This window comes from Notolepis coatsorum (assembly GCF_963971535.1).
Source record: "Notolepis coatsorum genome assembly, chromosome: 2".
In the NCBI taxonomy this organism is placed as follows: domain Eukaryota; kingdom Metazoa; phylum Chordata; class Actinopteri; order Aulopiformes; family Paralepididae; genus Notolepis; species Notolepis coatsorum.
The window spans coordinates 206,026,193-206,049,832 of NC_140166.1; the positions used below are offsets into that span (position 1 = coordinate 206,026,193).

At 42.6% G+C, this 23,640-nt stretch overlaps 1 protein-coding gene across 2 annotated transcripts in view; it reads right to left on the bottom strand.

The window, feature by feature from the left end:
* Positions 1-23,640, bottom strand: part of usp13 (ubiquitin specific peptidase 13) — an 85,647-nt gene that overhangs the window by 54,864 nt on the left and 7,143 nt on the right. For both annotated transcript variants that reach the window (XM_084307831.1, XM_084307832.1), the window contains exons 3-8: positions 15,924-15,984; positions 7,966-8,087; positions 5,717-5,859; positions 2,331-2,515; positions 1,048-1,145; positions 539-729 (exon numbers count right to left, since the gene is read on the bottom strand). In XM_084307831.1, coding sequence (XP_084163957.1) covers positions 539-729; positions 1,048-1,145; positions 2,331-2,515; positions 5,717-5,859; positions 7,966-8,087; positions 15,924-15,984 — 800 coding nt within the window. The remainder of the gene's footprint in view (positions 1-538; positions 730-1,047; positions 1,146-2,330; positions 2,516-5,716; positions 5,860-7,965; positions 8,088-15,923; positions 15,985-23,640) is intronic.

Sequence of the window (23,640 nt, forward strand, 5' to 3'; positions counted from 1 at the left end):
ATAATAATAATAATAATAATAATAATAATAATAATAATAATAATAATAATAATAATAATAATAATAATAATAATAATAATAATAATAATAATAATAATAATAATAATAATAATAATAATAATAATAATAATAATAATAATAATAATAATAATAATAATAATAATACTAATAATAATAATAATAATAATAATAATAATAATAATAATAATAATAATAATAATAATAATAATAATAATAATAATTAGAAACCCAAGGATGCTTTACAAAGCAACAAAAAAACGCTCTGAAGCCTCTGACCCAAAAGGTCAGTGTGGGGGACGGAGGGTAGATCCGTGTCCGAGGATCGCAGCCTCCAAGGGGGGGGGGGGGGGGGGGTGTAGGGGTGTAGGGGGTCAGATAGGTATTGGGGGACATGGGCATGGAGGGATTTGTAGGTGAGGACGAGGATGTTATATGAGATGCCTTGTGACTCCTCTTCGTTTCATAACGTGTTGTGTTTACATGTTGTACTGAACCCTGGTCTTCCCCGTCTACTCACATCCTCTGGAACTCGGGGATGCTGAAGAGGACCTGCATGACGGTGCTCAGGTAGCAGCTGTTGCCCAGGTTCTTGATGCCCGTGTATCCGGAGCCGTAAACCTGCTTCAGCTTCATGCCGGACTCCTGGATCACCTCCCACTCGCTGACCCGCGTCCGCGCGCTGTTCTCTGTGTGGTGGCCGTTCTCTGTCTGGAAATGGACATTTATATACATTTATAGTTACACATCTATATACATGTATATGCATTTACACACATCTATATACATTTACACACATCTATTTATATACATTTACACCATGCAGGGCTTTGGATTGGGTAGATGGAAAGCGCACCGACTGACTGATGACTGGCCTGAATTCGAGAACCCAAGACGTATGATATCGCCGTTAGCTTAAAGGTAGAATTTGTAATGCCGGCGAACAACACAGACCTCTAGGGAAAAGAGCCCCGCTTGGTATTGTGCTTTGTTTACACGTCTATTCCAAAGTGTGACAAGTCAACCTACCTTCTGCTGCATCTGTAGCATGTCTATTCCAAAGTGTGACAAGTGGTCTGATATGTGGGGGTCCAGCACGGCTTCTTCCTCCTCAAACGAATAGACATCTGAGGGGAAACCAAACCAAAATAGCAGTTAGGTCACTACTACATTCAAACACGTTTAGCACATAGTATGCATGTTGAGTGAAACATAAGGATTGGTTGTCATTGAAATACGGTGGATACATTTGTCAGCCGGTCTGCCATACCACAAACCATAAATTCAATGTCCAGGTTATTACTGCCACAAGACCTCTTCCAATCACTTTTAGAGTTGTGGCAGAATAGTACCCCCCCCCCCCCCCACCCAATTACCCTCGCCCATCCATTCACCTTTCACCTTCCACCCCCCCTCACACATGTGATCCGCTCCCCCCCCCCCCCCCCCCCCGTAGCCTCCAAATACCCAAGTTTCTGTCTACCCTCCCCCATCCACCCACCTATCGTCTATGACCCACTTACTCACCCCACCCCCCCCCCCCTTCCTTACCTCGTCCCCCTCACCCGATACCACCCCCCCTCCCCCCTCCTAACTCACAACCCCCCCCCTATCCAATCCAATTGTCTCCCTCACCTGGACACGCCCATCTCTACGACCTATAAAGACCATCGTTTCCCCTGTCTCAGGAGCCCATTTATGGGACCCCCCGGACCAGGGGTCTCGCCGGGCCTCTCCAGCCAATTCCCCTGGGTTCCATGTAAGCTAATAAACCTTATCAACTGAGTCTACCTGATTGTCTACATTCATTGATCCAGGAGGATTCTCTCACTTTAACCACTTTAGTACACCTAAGCACACTTTATATTTATCAGTAAAGAATTTGCACTACAACCCATACCTCATTACACCTTACTGTAAATTATATTGTACCTAAATTGTACCTCATCCCACTTGTGCTTTGCACTGTATAGTATATTGTATGGTAACTCAGTTACTTCTACTCTACATAGAGCATTGTATATGTATATACTGAACATTTTTGTCTACGTACTTGACTTCTATTTTATACTTGCTATACTTATTTTATTATCTATTTTTGCCTAGCACAGTCTCTGGAGCGAAACAGAAAGCAGCATTTTGTATAAAAGTATCCTGTACTTCTGTATGACAACTAATAAAGAAACTTGAAACTTGAACTTGAACTTGAATCAGGATATTTATTTTATCATAAAGAATAACGGTATCAACACTCTCATATCCAAAACACAAGTGCCATATCCCAATCCACGAAGGCGGTATCGGTCTCAGACCTGCTCCATCTGGGGTGATGGTGTCCAGCTTGACGGCCAGAGGGAAGTTGCTCTCTCGGTAGTGGTCCAGGGCGTGGCCGTTGCCCCCGCTGCCGTCGAAGAACCACTTCCCACAGAGCACTGCTCCGTCCGTCAGGTTCAACCACAGGTTCTCCCTCATCTCACACTTCTGACACTTCCAGCCTCTGGTAGCAGCAGCAGACAAGATACAGAGAAGAAGATACAGAGAGAAGATACAGAGAGAAGATACAGAGAGAAGATACAGAGAGAAGATACAGAGAAGATACAGAGAGAAGATACAGAGAGAAGATACAGAGAGAAGATACAGAGAGAAGATATAGAGAGAAGATACAGAGAGAAGATACAGAGAAGATACAGAGAAGATACAGAGAGAAGAGAGAAGATATAGAGAGAAGATACAGAGAGAAGATACAGAGAAGATACAGAGAAGATACAGAGAGAAGATATAGAGAGAAGATATAGAGAGAAGATACAGAGAGAAGATACAGAGAAGATACAGAGAGAAGATACAGAGAGAAGATATAGAGAGAAGATACAGAGAGAAGATACAGAGAGAAGATACAGAGAGAAGATACAGAGAGAAGATACAGAGAAGATATAGAGAGAAGATACAGAGAGAAGATACAGAGAGAAAATACAGAGAGATGATACAGAGAGAAGATACAGAGAGAAGATACAGAGAAGATACAGAGAAGATACATAGAGAAGATACAGAGAGAAGATACAGAGAGAAGATACAGAGAGAAGATACAGAGAAGATACATAGAGAAGATACAGAGAGAAGATACAGAGAGAAGATACAGAGAAGATACAGAGAGAAGATACAGAGAGAAGATACAGAGAGAAGATACAGATAAGAAGATACAGAGAGAAGATACAGAGAGAATATACAGAGAAGATACAGAGAGAAGATACAGAGAGAAGATACAGAGAGAAGATACAGAGAGAAGATACAGAGAAGATACAGAGAGAAGATATAGAGAAGATATAGAGAAGATACAGAGAAGATATAGAGAAGATACAGAGAGAAGATACAGAGAAGATACAGAGAGAAGATACAGAGAAGATACAGAGAGAAGATACAGAGAGAAGATATAGAGAAGATACAGAGAGAAGATATAGAGAAGATACAGAGAGAAGATAGAGAGAAAGGATACAGAGAGAAGATACAGAGAGGATACAGAGTCAAACTGGTGCCATCGTGTGGAGCAATGTGGAAGGTAAATGGTGCATTTATATAACAGCTTAAATCCAAAGCGCTTTACAATTTGTGCCTCACATTTTTACCCATCACTCACACAGTCACACACCGACGGCGAAGGCAACCATGCAAGGTGCCAACCTGCTCATCGGGAGCAATTAGGGGTAAAGTGTCTTGTACAAGGACACTTTGACACACTGCCCGGGAGGAGCGGGAATCGAACCGGGAACCTCCGGATTACCAGATGACTGCTCTACCTCCTGAGCCACATAAGAGGAAGGAGCGGCGTGGTCATAGATGTTTCAGTATCTTTGGTGTGACCTTGAAGAACCTGTTTCGTTCACATGGAGTAATTTAGCTGACGCTTTTATCCAAAGTGACTTACAAGTTCTGTACAACAGGTCAGCAGGAAGGGTACAACTCTTTTAGCTGAGTAACAATGTTCATCAAATTACCATTATCCCTGTACCCAAAAAATCCACGCCCGCTTGCCTCAACAACTATCGCCCTGTAGCTCTCACCTCCATAGGCATGAGAGAATGCTTCACTATGCCTCAGTCTGTACCTTTTCAATCACTGTAAAAATCAAATATTGATAAATGATGGTGTATATTGTATTGTGTGAGATGATGACTGAAAAAATAAACTACTATAAACTACTTTGAGAAGCTAGTGAAGGGCTACAGCTGTTCCTCCCTCCCCACGTGAGTGAGCAGTTTTAAGTACCTCAGAGTCCACATATCCGAGGACTTGACATGGACCACACACATTGACAGTGTAGTGAAGAAGGCATGGCAACGCCTCTACTTCCTTAGGCGCCTAGGGAAGTTCAAAGTGAGTCAGAAGATCCTCAAGAACTTCTACTCGTGCACAATAGAGAGCATCCTGACTGGTAACATCACCTCCTGGTTTGGGAATAGCACCGCACAAGACCGCAGCAGACTACAAAGAGTGGCCCGTTCAGCCGAGCGCACAATTGGAGGTGGGCTTCCCACTCTCCAGGACGTTTATAACAAGCGTTGCAGGGCCAAGGCTAAGAGAATAATCAAATACTCTAGTCACCCAAACAACTGCCTCTTTGAACTGCTGCGGTCGGGGGGGGGGTTTACAATCGGGACAGACTCCCCCCCCCTACCCTGCCCTGCATGCACAAAAATAGCTCCCAACCACCGTCAACATCATGATGAAGATACAACAACAGAGAGAGAAGATGTTAGCGGTTACAGAAAGGCAGCTCAAGAGCTTGGTGGGTTAGGTTTTGGAGCATCTTAATAGGGGGGCCCTGCGGTGTGTGCAGCTGTGCAAGTGTTTCTGTCTGCGATTGTTGTTGGTAAGGGGTTATATTTAGAGTTGTATCCCTATTACAACATGCTAGTGTAACAGGACTTAAAGGGGCACTTCACCAAAAGAAAAAAATATATATATTGTGCACATAATTTGACACACACATCCAAAAACTCTAAGCAGTTTTGCATTTAGTTTTCAGAGTTGAGTTTGAATATGGCCACCAGTGATAATGTAGCAGTCCTTATAAGACATGGTATTGCTATTCTTTCATCTACATAATTTCATTGAGCTGTAATTAACACAACATGAGGATTTAATGTCCCTGATGACATCACTGGTGGCCATATTCAAACTAATTTACTCTCAATAACTGTCCAACTAAATTAATGAGTGCAAACATTTTTGTTTTGGGGTGTGTATGAGATTATTTGCAAAACAAAATCGCCACTGTTTTTGGTGAAGTGCCCCTTTAACCTTGCAACAACTAAACAATCTTGTGGGAACTCGATTGGCAGACAGGGATAAAATTTATTTAGCACTGGGTTGTTTGTAAGTGAACGAGATCTGTGTGAAAATTTAATCTTTGCAGTCATCTGGATTAGTGAATAATGAAACACTAGTCTACAGAGCAACCCATTCACCACCAGGGGAAGCTTATTCTGCCTGGTTTACAGATTCTAGTAAAGGATGGAAGGTTTTGACTCCCCCATTTTTTCACGACGTGGCTTTTGCAATAACCACTACGATCTCGTTTTTTCTGTACACCACTATAACTCAAAAAGTCATCAAGTCACCTTCTCCCACAATTCATTCCATCTCTTCCACGCCACACCAGTTTAAGTCATGATAGATTCTAGTGATATAGAATCCCGTCTACCTGGGTGGGATCCGGACTTCATTGTCCTGCTGTCTGAGGCTCCTGGCGTGTTTGGACACCTGGATCTCCTCCTCCCAAGAGTCAGGCTCCGGCTTCTTGTAGGCCGACGCTGCATTGATCACCGCATCACAGGCTATTGTCACCTGGAGGTCAAAGGTCACACCGTGGGATATAACCAACTACAGTTCTACATCACGGGCCATAGTCACCAGAAGGTCAGAGGGCACAGCGGGGGGATAGATTCAACTACAGCTCTACATCGCAAGCTATTTTGTCAGCTGTTTTTTATTTTCGTTTTCGTCTTAGTCATGTCTCAAATGCTCGTTTTCGTTTTCATCATATTTAGTCACCTTTATCTATTTTTCTTTTATGTAGTTTTAGTTAGCTACAGGTCTGAGCATTTTCGTTTTAGTCTTTTTTGTTTAGTTTCGATTTAGTCTTTTTTTGTTTAGTCTCGCCACTCAGTTACAACCTCATAAATTGGTGTGAGCTTTTTCTAAACCAAAAAAGCTAATGTTAGTGCTAGCTGGTTAGACTTATGTAAGCTATTTAATGTGGTCTATTGTGGTGGATGAGGATCAACATAATGTAGCGATCCGTACTGTATTGTACCCATTCTGCAATCTGTTAATAAAGTTTGCAATCAATCAATCAATCAATCCGTCATGCAGTAATGTATGGGAGAAAGAGGAGTTTCCTTTGCTGTATGGTGCTTTATTTCCAGCTCAATATGGGGTTTTACAAGTTGATACTTCCCTTCTCATACACAACACAGCTACCTGCTAATACGCTAGCTTCACAACAACAACAACAACGTAACATCCGGTCCGTCCTCCCATATCTCCCGGGGGGTAACAACACCCCCAGCATAACAGTGGTGCCCCTAAGACCATACAACTAGACCGACACACAAAACCCCAGAACATTACAATAATTCACCCACAGAACGATGTGTTGGGGATAAGGGTTCCGCACGGACAATTATGTTTGTTACTTTCCTGTCGGCAAACGGGTTCCTGTTAGCTAGCAAGTAGCAAGTAAACAGTTTTGACGTTGAAGTTGAATAAACGGGAGCATGTCTATGTTCCCCGGGTCCTATGTTCCCCGGTAGCGATAGATAGTCAGACCACCAGCCCTGATTCCAAACTCTAACCTTAACCAACTTCGAAAGAGGGCCTAAGCTTAACCAGTTCGAAACAAGGCAGACATTAATAATTAATAAAAATAATAATCATTTTCAATCAATCAATCAATCAATCAATCGGGGAACATAGGACCCGGGGAACATAGAACCCGGGGAACATAGGGATGACCCCGAATAAACGTTTAGCAAGATTTTATTTTGCAAACTACATTTTCTGTCATCGTTTTTTTTTGCATGAATCATTTTGTCACGTTAGTGTCACATGATCTCCATTAATGTGACGTCTCGTCTCGTTTTCGTCAGGGGAAAAAGCTTTGTTGACGACCATATTTACTCATCATTTTCGTTGACTAAATTAACACTGACTGGAAGTCAGAGGACACAGCAGGGGATATAATCAGCTACAGCTCTACATCACAGGCTATTGTCACCTGGAGGTCATGAAGCATGTTCTCCACATGGGGACAAGACCAGTACTCAACTTCAACAGTAAATACAAATGGCAAAATTGTAAATACAGGGTTTTTGCAGGACAATACCATTGAGTACACTACAAGCCGTGTCACATGACAGGGAAGCATGTTTGTTTACCAAAAAAACACATCATTTTAGAAGCAAGTGCAACAGCAAAGTACCCAACCTGCAGCGAGCAGGACAACCAAGCGGAACATTTGAAAATTAATTACATAATCTAGCACAGTTGTTCCAATGTATACCGGCAGCTTGACGCCAGGTGTTTCTCACCAGATGTCATTAAACAATATCATTATCAACAATATCAACAACGACAACAACAATGCATTCTACATTCAATAACACATGCACAGAATTACGTCAACAAACGAAAAACACAGAATGCCAAAATAGCACAATACCCCCCCCCCCCCAAAGAGCATCACAAGGTGCACTTACGCAAAAAATCTGGTGATGAAAAGATTCTCGGATACACTTCCTTTTAACATGCGTGTCTCACAGAGAACACTGAACCCCATGCAAGCAGTGCAAACGTCGTGCCACTAGTGAAAGGTGCCCAAAAACAACATGCAACTTCCCTTTAAACGTGCATGCAGACACACCGGGCCTGGGGCAGCACACACTCACTGACCAGCGCTGGTAACTCCTCAATATTTGGTAAGGGGATCTCGAAGTGGTCTGGGAATATGACCAGCTTGGCTTCGTCTTCATATTCATAGTCATCCCCGTTAAAATCACGGTTTAGCTCTAGATCTTCAAGGGGAGGAAGCACAGATGAACACGGTTACTATTAAGGTAAATGGTGCATTTATATAATAGCTTTTATCCAAAGCGCTTTACAATTCCTGTTCCTCACATTTGACCCATTCACTCACACATTCACACACCGATGAGAGAGGCAACCATGCAAGGTGCCAACTTGCTCACCGGGAACAGTTAGGGGTTAAGTGTCTTGCTCAATGACACAACGACATGCTGCCCGGGAGGAGCGGGAATCGAACCGGGAACCTTCCGATTACCAGACGACTCTGCTCTACCTCCTGAGCCACTGTCGCAGTGACAGCTTAATTTATCCACTTTACTCGATCGGTCGATCGGTTTCCTCTGTGGGCTTACAGTGGGCGGCGTATTGATGATGTGAAGGCAAGAGGTTAATCAATACAGGGTTACAATAGGGGTTTTATCGTGATCAAATGATTGACAGGGCTGTGGGTTTGGCCTGTGTGGAATTTCCTTTCAAGGCCTTTTGTTAACACCTCCCTCCCCTGTATCCTCCTTTCCTCTCCCCTCACCTGGTCATCCCTCCCCCTGTATCCTCCTTTCCTCTCCCCTCACCTGGTCACCCCTCCCCCTGTATCCTCCTTTCCTCTCCCCTCACCTTGTCATCCCTCCCCCTGTATCATCCTTTCCTCTCCCCTCACCTGGTCACCCCTCCCCCTGTATCCTCCTTTCCTCTCCCCTCACCTGGTCATCCCTCCCCCTGTATCCTCCTTTCCTCTCCCCTCACCTGGTCATCCCTCCCCCCTGTATCATCCTTTCCTCTCCCCTCACCTGGTCATCACTCCCCCTGTATCATCCTTTCCTCTCCCCTCACCTGGTCATCCCTCCCCCTGTATCCTCCTTTCCTCTCCCCTCACCTGGTCATCCCTCCCCTCCCCCTCTGCTCCCAGAAAGCGTAAAAGACGATCCCATAGATTGAGGGGAAGTGCTTGACCAATTCTCCTGACCAGAGAAAGTCAAGTCCTCCACTGAACTCCGAAACCTACATTTTATTTGATTAGCCATGTTTTAACAATAAATTTGTATCAACCAAGAAGATTTGACCATGCACATGATTAGAATAGAATAGAATAGAAATACTTTATTCATCCCGAGGGAAATTTGGCACTACAAATCGCTCAAAGTAAACGGTAAACATTTAGGTAGGCAAAGCAACAGTCACGAATAAGAATACAAATAAGACTAAGATTAACCTCTCCGGTTCCACCACATCTGTCACTGAGCAGGTAGCATATTATTTTCATATTATTTTATCTGAAATAAACCCTTCATGGAGGTTCCACTGGTAGTAGGCCTATGACATAACCACAATGTCATGTTGCTTCATCATGACTATAAACTACAGTCATTTCAGCCCTAATGATTCACTGAGGAGTAGAAGAAAAATACAGTACAATAAAAACATAACGAGATAGTCATTAACGACATCTGCATTGGCTGAGATGATCACATGACCTTTGTCGGTCACACAAGACATTGAAAGTCCATATAGGTGTTTTTCTGAGACTGACAACATATCCATGGGCAAGGCTAAGAGAATTATCAAAGACTCCAGCCACCCAAACAACTGCCTCTTTGAACTGCTGCGGTCAGGCAAGCGATACCAGAGTCTCATGGCAAGCACAGAGAGACTCAGAAGAAGCTTCTATCCCCAGGCCATCAGGATGCTCAACGAACAATAACACTATGTAACAACCATCAAATGCACTCACAGCACACACATCCACACGCACACACTCACTTTAAACAAACAACTCACTGCAGCACCCACTTTAACCACTTTAGAACACCTAAGCACACTTTATATTTATTGGTAAAGAATTTGCACTACAACCCATACCTCATTACACCTTAGTGTAAATTGTACCTAAATTGTACCTCATCCCACTTCTGCTTTGCACTGTATAGTTACTATAGTATATTGTATGGTAACTCAGTTACTTCTACTCTACATTGAGCATTGTATATATGTATAAACTGAACACTTTTGTCTACGTACTTGACTTCTATTTTATACTTGCTATACTTATTTTATACTTATCTCTGGAGCGTAACAGAAAGAAGCATTTTGTATAAAAGTATTCTGTACTTCTGTATGACAACTAATAAAGAAACTTGAACTTGAAACTTGAACTCCAACATCATCTTAATTGTCCTGATGCGTAAAGGTTTTGGTAAGGTTTTCCAGGGGGGTGTGGGCACCTGTGAAGCCTGTTGAAACATGCAACTATGATGACAGGCTGTGCAAATAAACTCGCCTTGACACCGGTCACAGCCGAAAGCTGCGTGATGACTCAGGACGGGACATATTATCGTCACAGCCTAAAGCTGCGTGATGACTCAGGACAGGACATATCGTAGGTCACTGCCTCTCTCTGGTGGTAATAGTGTCGTTATTGTGTCCTTGAGTTAAATGATGACGTCTCAGCTAAGCGGCTGGCTGTCCGATTAGATCATAGGACTGGCATGGAGAAGCCACGGACACGGCAGTCTTTAGCCGCCCTCACAGCTAATAGGAGATGACATGGACAGGGAGGGACGGGAGGCTTAATACACGAGAGTCCGGGGGAAGGCCTTATTGAGAGGCCGGGCATCAGAGCAGTCGGACGGGAACACTAATAGCTTGACGTACTGCGTGTGAATATGTACAGTAGAGTGGCTACGGTGTCTGAAGTGCTGCTGGAGCCAAGTGGAACATAGAAGGAGGAACGGCAGTTATAGTAGATGGAGGATGAGGCGGGAGAATGATTAGAGAGAGACAGAGGGGGGGAGATAGAGAGAGAGAGAGGGGGGGGGGTAGAGAGAGAGATAGAGAGAGAGTGAGAGAGAGAGGGGGGGTAGAGAGAGATAGAGAGAGTGAGAGAGAGAGAGGGGGAGGTAGAGAGATATAGAGAGAGAGAGGGGGGATAGAGAAAGAGAGAGAGAGAGAGGGGGTAGAGATAAAGAAAGAGTGAGTGAGTGAGAGAGAGAGAGAGAGAGAGAGAGAGAGAGAGAGAGAGAGAGGGGGTAGAGAGAAAGTAAGAAAGAGTGAGAGAGAGAGAGAGAGAGAGAGAGAGAGAGAGAGAGAGAGAGAGAGAGAGAGAGAGAGAGAGAGAGAGAGAGAGAGAGAGAGAGAGGGGGGGGGGGGTAGAGAGATATAGAGAGAGAGAGGGGGGATAGAGAAAGAGAGAGTGAGAGAGAGGGGGGTAGAGATAAAGAAAGAAAGAGTGAGAGAGAGAGAGAAAGAGAGGGTGAGAGAGAGGGGGGTAGAGATAAAGAAAGAAAGAGTGAGAGAGAGAGAGAGAGAGAGAGAGAGAGAGAGAGAGAGAGAGAGAGAGATGAGAGAGAGAGAGAGAGATGAGAGAGAGAGAGAGAGAGAGAGAGGGGGGGGGGGGATAGAGAAAGAGAGATAGAGAGAGAGATAGTGAGAGAGAGAGGGAGATAGAGAGAGACAGAGAGAGAGAGACAGAGAGAGGGATAGTCAGAGTCCGTGAGAGTCAGTGAAAGAGAGTTGGCGAGAGTAAGTGAGTCATAGTGAGGTATAGTGAGTCTGTGTGAGTGAGAGAAACATAGAGAGAGATAGAGTCAGTGAGAGAGACACAGAGAGTGAGAGAGAGGTCACTCTCTCAGTCATTCCGTGAGTCTGCCTCAGGGCAGCTCTGGCTGCAATTGTAGCTTACCACCACCGGTATGACTGTGTATGAACAAATAATGGACTCTGTAAGCGCTCTGGGATCACTGGGGTGTCATGAAGAGCGCTATATAAATCCAATCCATTATTATTATTATTATTAGAGAGAGGGAGGAGAGAGAGTCAATGTGAGAGTCAGTGAGAGAGACAGAGAGGGAGAGAGTCAATGTGAGAGTCAGTGAGAGAGACAGAGAGGGAGAGAGTCAATGTGAGAGTCAGTGTGAGAGAGACACACAGAGAGAGAGTCAGAGAGCAATAGAGAGACAGGCGGAGAGAGAGAGAGACCCCTGGGTGTCCCTGGGCAGACCTGCGTCATGGCTGCCATGGCAGAAGTGTGTCAGGCAGTGAAGTGGTGGTTGATGGCCGTTGGCAGCTGAGAGGCCAGCAGGGCCAACAAGCTACAGCTGAGGAACAGAGGCAGGGCGGGGGGGGAGTCTGTCCCGACTGTAAACCAACCCCCCGAACGGGAGGAGACTAGGCCAGGCCGAGCATGTGGCACGTTAGATTTAGAACGGTTACCAACCTCATATACAAATAAATGGGCTATTTTTAGGCAACAGGGGGAAGAAGGAGAGGGAGGGGGGGGCCTGACATGAGAAATAGCTGTGCTTTAGGCAAAGGTGAGGGGGCAGCTGAAGGGTCACCGGCTCTAGTAAAACCAACATTAGAGGAGGAACACAGGACATTTGCTCAGTAATACTGTAATAGAACATGCAGCTTAATAAAGGGGCAGTTCACCCTGAATTAGAGTGCTATCTATCCAATCAGAGAATCCACAGATGTCACAGTGAACTGTTTCATTGAGAACTATTTTCTACTGAAGTACACCTGCCATAGTAGCTCTTACTTAACCTCTTAAGCCCTAGCCAAAATTTCTGAAATTTCACCTAAAAGTACATACCCAAGTAAATGGAAGACATTTCTACAAGTCCCATTAGCATGTTCTTGGTATCTAGGGACATCTATGGACCTCAGGGAATGTATTCCCAGTGTCCTAAATATTGTGTCTGTTACTATGCTTGAGTAAATTGTAATGAACCAAAGGAGAATATAAATTATTATTATTATTCTTTTTTTCCCCCATCTTTGACGGTGAATAACACCATGCCAACATTGACCAAAAGTGAAGAATTGGCCACTGAGCTCATTCAGCACCTTCTCAAGATCAAGTGTACTAAATACCAAGGCAAATTAACAAAGGGCAGATGATTTACAGGTTTTTTTTGTAGATACAGTAAAGTATCCGGACACATGCAATTTGAAATATTAATATAGATTATTACATGGCGTTTTCACATTCGCTGAAATGCTTGCTTGTGATTGGTCAATAGCGCGCGTCAGAGGTCAGTTATCAGACAATAATGACCACTGTGGGACAATAATGACCGCTGTGCGCAGCTGTTCGCAATCAAGCCCACAATAATGACCGCTGTGCGCAGCTGTTCGCAATCAAGCCCACTGACATCAGTGCAAACTGCCGGCTGCCGGGGAAGCTGCTGGGAGACGGAGCCACCAGCACTCAGCGGAGCCAGAACCAGTGTTACTGTTGCGAGTCGATGTAAAATGAATTAGGTATATTGTTAGTAAGTTAGCCATGTAATAAGCGGGATAATGTATAGCTATACTCGATCATTGTCGCAAAATAATTGACCTTCACTGACGTTTAAAACACCTCGCCGAGGCGGCTCGGTATTTTAAACTCTGTGTCGGTCAATTATTTTGCGACAATGACCTCGTAGCTATACATTATCCCTTACATATCAGGCCTAAAAATGACCTTATTATGGCCGAGTCATACATCTATGGATCGGTCTCTTTCCAATGACAAAGGTAAATCTGGATTTAGTACCACCAGGCGCCCGTTACAGGGCAGTAAAGACTGTGAATGAAATCAACTGCAAGTACAGTTACTTTTGTATAATGTCTATAGCTCCACCATTTTTTACCGGATTGTGACGTGTTTTTTTTCTAGACAGTAAAGAAACAATATACATTGTATTTTATCGCAATAATGTTGAGGTTTGTTCGATGCGTGAGATATAAACACGAAAATCACGTCAAAATTTTTCTTTGACTTCCGTTGTCGGCGGCTGGTGTGAGCTGGGTAGTGTAGTTTTATGACATTTCTACATCAAAAGCCCTGCGTCTCCCGTTTCTTAGGATTACAACAATTTCACGAGTGCTTCTTCTTCTTCTCGCGTCTAAATCGTCAGTTTTCCGGTGCAATGTGCAGAGTTTTTTATAAGCTCATATTTAGCTAATAACACTTAAAATCATTGGTAAACAAACATAGTGCTGAAAATATACACTTTGACTGCTGTTTTGATAGGGTTAGGGTCTTTACTCTTGGATACATTTGAAAAAAACATTACTTAATATGGACTGTATTGATCTATTTATGACGTGAAATAAATCTTGTACCGGGCCGATCAGGCTTAAGAGGTCAAACTGTTCACAACGAGGTATGTGGGTTGTCTTGAGTCACAGTGTCATTATTTTTAGAAAGAGACATTGCTGTTGACTTTTTCCTAAATGTTTATTTATTAAAAATATTTAAGCTTTGAGCACCACAAACCCAATGCCATTCAGATCCCTTGTATCGGAGTGACGGGCAGACATCTCTACTGCAGATATTTACATTTAAAAATTTTTACATTTTGGCACTTTTATCCAAAGTGACACGTTCTGTACGACAAGTCAGCAGGAAAGGTACAACTCTTTCAGCTGAGTAACAATGTTCATCAAAGTGTTGAAACTTGAGTGCTGCAGTGTTGAGTGCATAGTAGTAGAGACATGTTAGTATAATATTAGGAAGAGTGCATGATAGTAGAAGACAGTAAGAAGGTTTGTTTCTTTTCATAATTCCTTTTCATTTCAGATATTGGTTGAAGAAGGGGGTTTTTAGTCGACGGTGAAAGATTGGCCATGTTTCGGCTGCCCTAACTGTGATTTGGTGGGAAGTTCGTTCCACCATTGTAGAGCGAGGACCGAGAATAGGCGGCTCCTCTTTGATGACCCTCCCGGAGCTCGGATAGGAGTGGGTCTGAGGCGGCCAGAGGATGTAGAGCGGAGGGGTCTTGAGGGTGTGTAGTTAGAGACCATTGACCGGAGGTAGGCGGGAGCTGTTCCCTTCGCTGCACAAGGTCGAGGACCTTGAAGCAGATTCGTGCAGCGATGGGGAGTCAGTGCAGCTCTCTAAGAAGTGGGGTAACATGGGCTGACTTTGGTAGGTTGGAGATATCTCTACTGCAGATATCTCCAAAACTCTGCAAATCACACTGAAACTATCTGGATGGATAGATGGCACTCTGAGTAAGGGGGGAAATGTTGTTGTTTTAAAACATTTAGGTGAACTACCCCTTTAACGTCTCAACATGTCGACTGTGAGTGGGTTGTGTTTAAAATAGCATTTTACATTACGGTGGCTGGAGTGCCATAGCGCCTTGCGCTTTCCATGTGCGGTGTGGCAGCATCGACTTTTCACCTAATCGAATAGTTGATTTCATCAACAAATCTGTAAACCTTTAGTTTTCCACATGCAATAATGGACCTATTTAAGTCTACTGCTTGTAATGTTTCAGGGAATAACCCATTCAGGGTTGAGTGGCGTGTGTGCTACACTCAACAAAGAAACCCTCCTTGAATTCTGTTGAAAGAGGTTCTGGAAAATGAATAATTTAAATTTGATTCAGACGAGTTTCATTGGGAGAAAGACATTATACAAAACTGTTGAAAAGATAAAAACGTCAACAGTGTGTCTGATATTTGATCACAGCAGCACAAGTGAGAGAAGGGAGATCCCCCCTTGAAAGTCCCTTCTAAGGTTTCTCTCCTCCACATTGCCTGTGGAGTTTTTCCTTACCTTCACGTGGGGTATGTCTGGGAGTGTTGCATTCATTTATTTTAATTATTTTAAATCTTTTGGACTTCATGGTGTTTTTGTTTTGTTCTTGATTTATTGTGATGTTTCTTCTTGACTTGTTTAAAGAAGACGTGTCCGGCCCATGGGGACATTAACGTGTGTGTTGTTGGGCCTCACAAATACATTGTATTTGATTTGATTTGATTTGATTTGATTTGATTTGATTTGATGGCATAGAGGGCCAACAATTAGAAGTTAGAATTAGAAGAGTACGTACCAAGAAACACTTTCCCATTTCTTCTTTTGGGGATGGAGCCTCCAGCACCGCCTGTGTTCTTCTGCAGGAAACAAGCCAGAACAGAGTCTTAAGTAATAATCTCTTAACGTTTTCATATAAATAAACGTCTATTTAGCAAATGTCATCACAGGATGTGATGCGTTTTACATCACCAGCAGTTTGTTTGGAGTGAATAGAAGACCAGTAGGTAGTTTGCATGAATTTTCACGATGGAAAGCCAAGTCAATACAGTGCAAAACTACAACAGCAATGATTGCTGATCATCTATAGATGTTGCCAAGACAAAGACAAATGAAAAAAGATGGAGGAAAAAAAAAGGCTGTGGTTATAATGACAGAAGTCATTGATGCTTGTCACTTTGATAGAAATAGATAGTGCATGCATGTTGTGGTTGCCAGGTCAGGTTACATGGCCAGGGGAAACCCCCCTACTGCAGGTCTAAGATTGATTGCTACGGTTAGGTTTGCAGTGGCTCAGTGAACAGTGGCACATGCCGCATGTACTTCCAATGTTGTGGGTTTGGATTAGGCTAATAGCCGGTGTTAAGTGTGGTGTAACATCTAGCCGTAGAACACCATTGTTGTCCAAAAACTTTTAAAACAAGGAGCCGTACTGTTTGCTTTGGTATAATTCATCATTACGACGATGAACACTGGCATTGTGCTTTTCCCTGGAACTATTCATGAAGTGACAGTGATTGCTTTGGAAGTAGTTCCGGTTCAGGCAGACCTGAAGCGATCTCTGTCACTTCACAAGGTAGATCCAGGGGAAAGTACAATGCCTGTGTTCATCGCCCCCACAATTAATTATACTGACCAAAGCAAACCAATGCGGCTCTCTGTGGCTTGTTTTAACGGTTTTGGGGCACCCAAAAAGTATTTCTATTCTATTCAATGGAGTTCTATGACTTCTGGATATGAGCTGTGATCTCGTGTTAGCTAGATGGACCGTACTTGTAAGTACTGTAGACGAAATGCATTATATGACAATCCGAAAATGTGGACAAAATCCTCTATCACAATATGGGTAATTTCATATCTCGATAACAATATATATCATGATATAGTATGTTTTCTGTAAATTAGATGAAAACCCTGTCTTTACAAAATAGCCACATGTCTCATGACAGCTTTTTGATGATCCTGTGAAGTGTTTATTATTCAAGCCCATGTGTAGAGAACGTAAAGCAGGGTCTGATGATGTAAAATACTGCTATAAAACAGGGTCTGGTGATGTAAAATACTGCTGTAAAACAGGGTCCCACAATATATATATTGTCATATCATACAGCCCTACACTGGTCTCATCCTTTAAATCTAGTGCTTGTTACACCAACCTTATCCTTTAAATATAGTGCTTGTTACACCAACCTTATCCTTTAAATATAGTGCTTGTTACACCAACCTTATCCTTTAAATATAGTGCTTGTTACAGCAGCCTTATCCTTTAAATATAGTGCTTGTTACACCAACCTTATCCTTTAAATATAGTGCTTGTTACACCAACCTTATCCTTTAAATATAGTGCTTGTTACAGCAGCCTTATCCTTTAAATATAGTGCTTGTTACACCAGCCTTATCCTTTAAATATAGTGCTTGTTACAGCAGCCTTATCCTTTAAATATAGTGCTTGTTACAGCAGCCTTATCCTTTAAATATAGTGCTTGTTACACCAACCTTATCCTTTAAATATAGTGCTTGTTACACCAGCCTTATCCTTTAAATATAGTGCTTGTTACACCAACCTTATCCTTTAAATATAGTGCTTGTTACACCAACCTTATCCTTTAAATCGAGTGCTTGTTACACCAGCCTTATCCTTTAAATATAGTGCTTGTTACACCAGCCTTATCCTTTAAATATAGTGCTTGTTACACCAGCCTTATCCTTTAAATATAGTGCTTGTTACACCAGCCTTATCCTTTAAATATAGTGCTTGTTACACCAGCCTTATCCTTTAAATATAGTGCTTGTTACACCAACCTTATCCTTTAAATATAGTGCTTGTTACACCAGCCTTATCCTTTAAATATAGTGCTTGTTACAGCAGCCTTATCCTTTAAATATAGTGCTTGTTACAGCAGCCTTATCCTTTAAATATAGTGCTTGTTACAGCAGCCTTATCCTTTAAATATAGTGCTTGTTACAGCAGCCTTATCCTTTAAATATAGTGCTTGTTACAGCAGCCTTATCCTTTAACTCTAGTGCTTGTTACAGCAGCCTTATCCTTTAAATATAGTGCTTGTTACAGCAGCCTTATCCTTTAACTCTAGTGCTTGTTACACCAACCTTATCCTTTAAATATAGTGCTTGTTACACCAGCCTTATCCTTTAAATCTAGTGCTTGTTACAGCAGCCTTATCCTTTAACTCTAGTGCTTGTTACACCAGCCTTATCCTTTAAATATAGTGCTTGTTACACCAACCTTATCCTTTAAATCTAGTGCTTGTTACACCAACCTTATCCTTTAAATATAGTGCTTGTTACACCAGCCTTATCCTTTAAATCTAGTGCTTGTTACACCAACCTTATCCTTTAAATATAGTGCTTGTTACACCAGCCTTATCCTTTAAATCTAGTGCTTGTTACACCAACCTTATCCTTTAAATATAGTGCTTGTTACACCAACCTTATCCTTTAAATATAGTGCTTGTTACACCAACCTTATCCTTTAAATATAGTGCTTGTTACACCAGCCTTATCCTTTAAATATAGTGCTTGTTACACCAGCCTTATCCTTTAAATATAGTGCTTGTTACACCAGCCTTATCCTTTAAATATAGTGCTTGTTACACCAGCCTTATCCTTTAAATATAGTGCTTGTTACACCAACCTTATCCTTTAAATATAGTGCTTGTTACACCAGCCTTATCCTTTAAATATAGTGCTTGTTACACCAACCTTATCCTTTAAATATAGTGCTTGTTACAGCAGCCTTATCCTTTAAATATAGTGCTTGTTACACCAGCCTTATCCTTTAAATATAGTGCTTGTTACACCAACCTTATCCTTTAAATATAGTGCTTGTTACACCAGCCTTATCCTTTAAATATAGTGCTTGTTACACCAGCCTTATCCTTTAAATATAGTGCTTGTTACACCAACCTTATCCTTTAAATCGAGTGCTTGTTACACCAACCTTATCCTTTAAATATAGTGCTGACCAAAGACTGAAGCATAAGTAAGGGATAATGTATAGCTACTCGGTCATTGTCGCAAAATAATTGACCGACACAGAGTTTAGAATACCGAGGCGCCTCGCCGAGGTGTTCTAAACGTCAGTGAAGGTCAATTATTTTGCGACAATGACCGAGTATAGGCTATACATTATCCCGCTTATTACATGGCTAACTTAGTAACAATATACCTAATTCATTTTACACCATCGACAAGACGAGATCAAATGCAGACGCAGTTCTGTTCTGTCGCTCCGCACTGTCATCGCCGGCAGGTGTGTCTGATTGGCTGCACTGATGCAGTGTGTGTCAGTGGGCTTGATTGCTACAGCTGCGAACAGCGGCCATTATTGCTCGGCAGAGGTCCGTTATCGAGTAATAACGGACCTCTGACGAGCGCTATTGACCAATCACAATCAAGCATTTTCGGCGAATGTTAAAACGCCATGTAATAATGGTGAATATTATTGTGATGCCAGAGATGAGTGTAACTCATTCCGAATGAAAAAAACAAACAAACGTAAAAACAACAAACTAAAGATAATCACTTGATCTACTAAGTCCCTAACAACCGTCATTAGTCAAGAGTCCAGTGAGCCAGAAATATCAAATTAAATCATCCACTTAGATGATGACGAGGCTAACGGTGACACACCAACAGTCTCCAGAGGACGGGGCTAACGGTGACACACCAACAGTCTCCAGAGGACGGGGCTAACGGTGACACACCAACAGTCTCCAGAGGACGGGGCTAACGGTGACACACCAACAGTCTCCAGAGGGACGGGGCTAACGGTTACACACCAACAGTCTCCAGTCGGATGACTCATTCATAAATTCTTTACTTGGGACATGGGCTTTGATACAAATGTGACACATTTTGTCTAATCCGCCACAGAATGAGAATCTGACAAATCACTGGCCGGTGGCTAAGCAACCCCACAGGCTACTGGCTGGTCCCTTATCCCACCCCCACCCAGCCAGGGTCCCTTATTCCACTCCCCCCCCTCCCCCCCACCCCTCCCAAGCCAGGGGTCCCTTATCCCCCCAGCCAGGGTCAGGTGGCTGAACATCAATGGAGCAACAGACGGTGAGGTGACACAGTGGACAGAGAGAGAGAGAGGAGAGATACTGTGTGTGTGTGTGTGTGTGTGTCGTGTGTGTGTGTGTGTGTGTGTGTGTGTGTGTGTGTGTGTGTGTGTGTGTGTGTTAGACAGACAGAGAGAGAGAGAGAGAGAGAGAGAGAGATAGAGGAGAGAGAGAGAGAGGAGAGAGAGAGAGAGAGAGAAGAGAGAGAGAGAGAGAGAGATGAGAGAGAGAGAGAGAGTGAGAGAGAGAGAGAGAGAGAGAGAGAGAGAGAGAGAGAGAGAATGCTGACACACTCTGGCCCAGGTCTGGGCTCACTGGGACAACAGCAGACACAGGAGCCAGTGGAATGCGGCCCCCAGCTGTTTCTATCCAGGCATGGAAATAGAAGCACTTTACAGGGGGGAGCTTATCTGGGGCCAATTAGAACCAACCAGGAAGCACGCCGGCAGCTAAGACCTTTGTTTTTCACCATGAATAAATTAATGAATGAAAACTTTATTTAACAGATTGCAGAATGGGTACAATACAGTACGGCGGGGAGGAGACTGTCTATTAGGAGGGGGTGGGGGGTGGGGGGGGGTTGGACATTTACGGTGGCCAGTTTCGACAGGGAGCTTGTTCTGTCCGGTGTGGGCACTGGTGTCATTGGTTTATGTAAACGAAAGCACGTTTGGTCCCGTCATAGCCAGACCCTAGAGGAAACAGCAGCATACTGGACAGATATGTGACGTATTCTGCCGTATTCACGTTATTGTCAACGTAGTTTTCTTTTTGTTTCAATTTCACTGGTCATAGTTTCACTGGCCAGTAATAATTTCATGTTGTATCGTAACTTTAATACAGGAAAGCTACTGTGTTAGAAAGGTACGTAACATTCATCACTGTGAAATGCTGTTCAAATATATTGTCCCAAGACCATTTATCTACTAAGAAAAACACTGTGTGTGTTTCCCCAAAATCTCTCAGAGGAGCCTCTTATCTGTGAGGAAATCGGGATCAGCCAGTGTGTTGGTTTGACATGGGTCAAAACGAGGTGAATGCAGTATCAGTGAATTTATGTTTACTGTTATTCTGTCTTTGAATCAGCACATGTAAACAACATAAGCCCTTTAGAATTTCCAGGATAAGCTCAATTCCAAACTATGATAAACCCAAATATGATAGAATAAGCCTTTATTAGCCATGACAAACACACCGAGGCATGCAAATATGTTATCCCATTGGCTGTTGGGGTTTTGCCATCTGTTTACCCGTTTCCCATGGTAATATTCACAATACTTATGTTTACTTATTCATGTATTCAGAGATCATTTGTGATCAGGATATGAAGATGTATATAAACACCTTATATCCTGTATCATATATGCTTCATTATACTACATCATATGCTACATCATCTTATACACCATCTGCTACATTATACTACATCATACTTTTTTTTTTTTTTTTTATACTAACTACATCATACTGTATGCTACATCATATGCTACATCATCTGCCACATCATATGCATAATGCTAAGTACTTTTTCATATTATATGAACACCTTCTATAATTTTCAGTCGAAAGTCACAGCAGTGTATGTGATAGATTAAATTTTTGGGGGCATTGTGAGTTTGTCATATTTTAGGCTACTAAGACAATATCTGGAGTTTCATGATTCGTAAGTCTTTCAAATTACATGAAGTTTAAAACACCAATTTCTTCAAAAACATGGTTTGGCAAAGCTTGAAATGTAGCACAACATAGCTCACTTGATATGAGGAGTAGAGAAATAATAAAGGTGTTATTAGAAATAATAAAGGTGTTATCAGAACAATGTAAATATTTCCAACAATGTAAAACATAAAATGTGTCATTAATTTGGGCGGCACGGTGGCACAGTGGTTAACACTGCTGCCTCACAACAAGAAGGTCCTGGGTTCGAACCCCAGCATGGCCTTTCTGTGTAGAGTTTGCATGTTCTCCCTGTGTTCTCGTGGGGTTCCCTCCAGGTACTCTGGTTTCCTCCCACACCATAAAGACATGCATGGTAGGCAGGGACTACAGATGAAAACTAGCCCATTAGCCAATTCTGGCACATTTACATTGATGTGGAAACTGGATGTTGATTAATGTGCACTGTCCCTGGGTAAAAACAATTATAATAACTAATTAAAAACCAGGCATTCCATGTACCATGTCATGTATCGTGGCCAATGGGCGGTTAAGTTGGGGCGTGAGGTCCAATGAGGTTAAAGATAGGGTAAGGGGTGGGTTCATGCTCGAGACGCCCTGGCCTGTTCCTGTGTGATATATAGACCATAGATATCTATAGAACACTAGATAGCTTGAGGAGTCACCAGCGTCACTGAACCGCCGCCATCTTGCCCCAGTCAGCCTTGAGTGAGAGTGAGTGAGCTGCACAGACAAAAATACTCATAACTCGCTGAAATATTGACGGATTTACAACGGGTTGGTTTGCTATAAACATCAAAGATGTAGTTATGATACTGCATACTTGTAAAAAAAATTTTTTAAAGATGTTTTTTTTACAAACCGCTTGAATCATAGCCACGTTAATAATGCTTGTAATAAACCAAACGTTTGTAAATCCGTCAATATTTCAGCGAGTTATGAGTATTTTTGTCTGTGCAGCTCACTCACTCTCCTCAAGGCTGACTGGGGTAAGATGGCGGCGGTTCAGTGACGTCGCTCTCCATTGGCCGGCAGCGCGGGTAAGCTACATTTACATTTACATTTAGTCATTTAGCTGACGCTTTTATCCAAAGCGACTTACAAGTTCTGTACGACAAGACAGCAAGAATGGTACAACTCTATCAGCTGAGTAACAATGTTCATCAAGTGTTGCGTGTTACAGTGTAGGTTAGTTTATTAGGACAAGTGCATGACAGTAAGGTTAGTCAGGGTTAGATTTTTTTTTTTTTTTTTTTTATTTTTTTTTTTTATCATTTCAGATAATGGTAGCTATCTAGTGTTCTATATATATCTATGATATAGACCACCGCAACACTTCCGGGATTCTGAAATCGGGGAGGAGATTGCGGGGGGGTCAAATGAATGAATGTGGATGAGAGCCTTGACATTAAGTGATTGCAGATACGGCTGTGGGGGTGCTAGAGACATGATCGAATAGACTTGTATGCGCCTGAGTCTTCTGAACACCACGGCGCGAGATATTCCTAATCGATCAGAACTAAATTGGCAGCGAAAAAGACCGTTTTTTAAGCATCGATTTCCCCATGCACATGCGCAGATTGGCCACGGAGTGTGACGCAACGCACATCCACCTGGAATGTTCCATTAGAGGGGCATTAGAGGGGGAGTTGTGTTGTGAGAATGATGAATTAAATATACAGTAAAAGGAATACAGTACAAATATACAGAAGTCTACAGTAAGTGTAATATTGCACAGTGTTGTTCATTTATAAT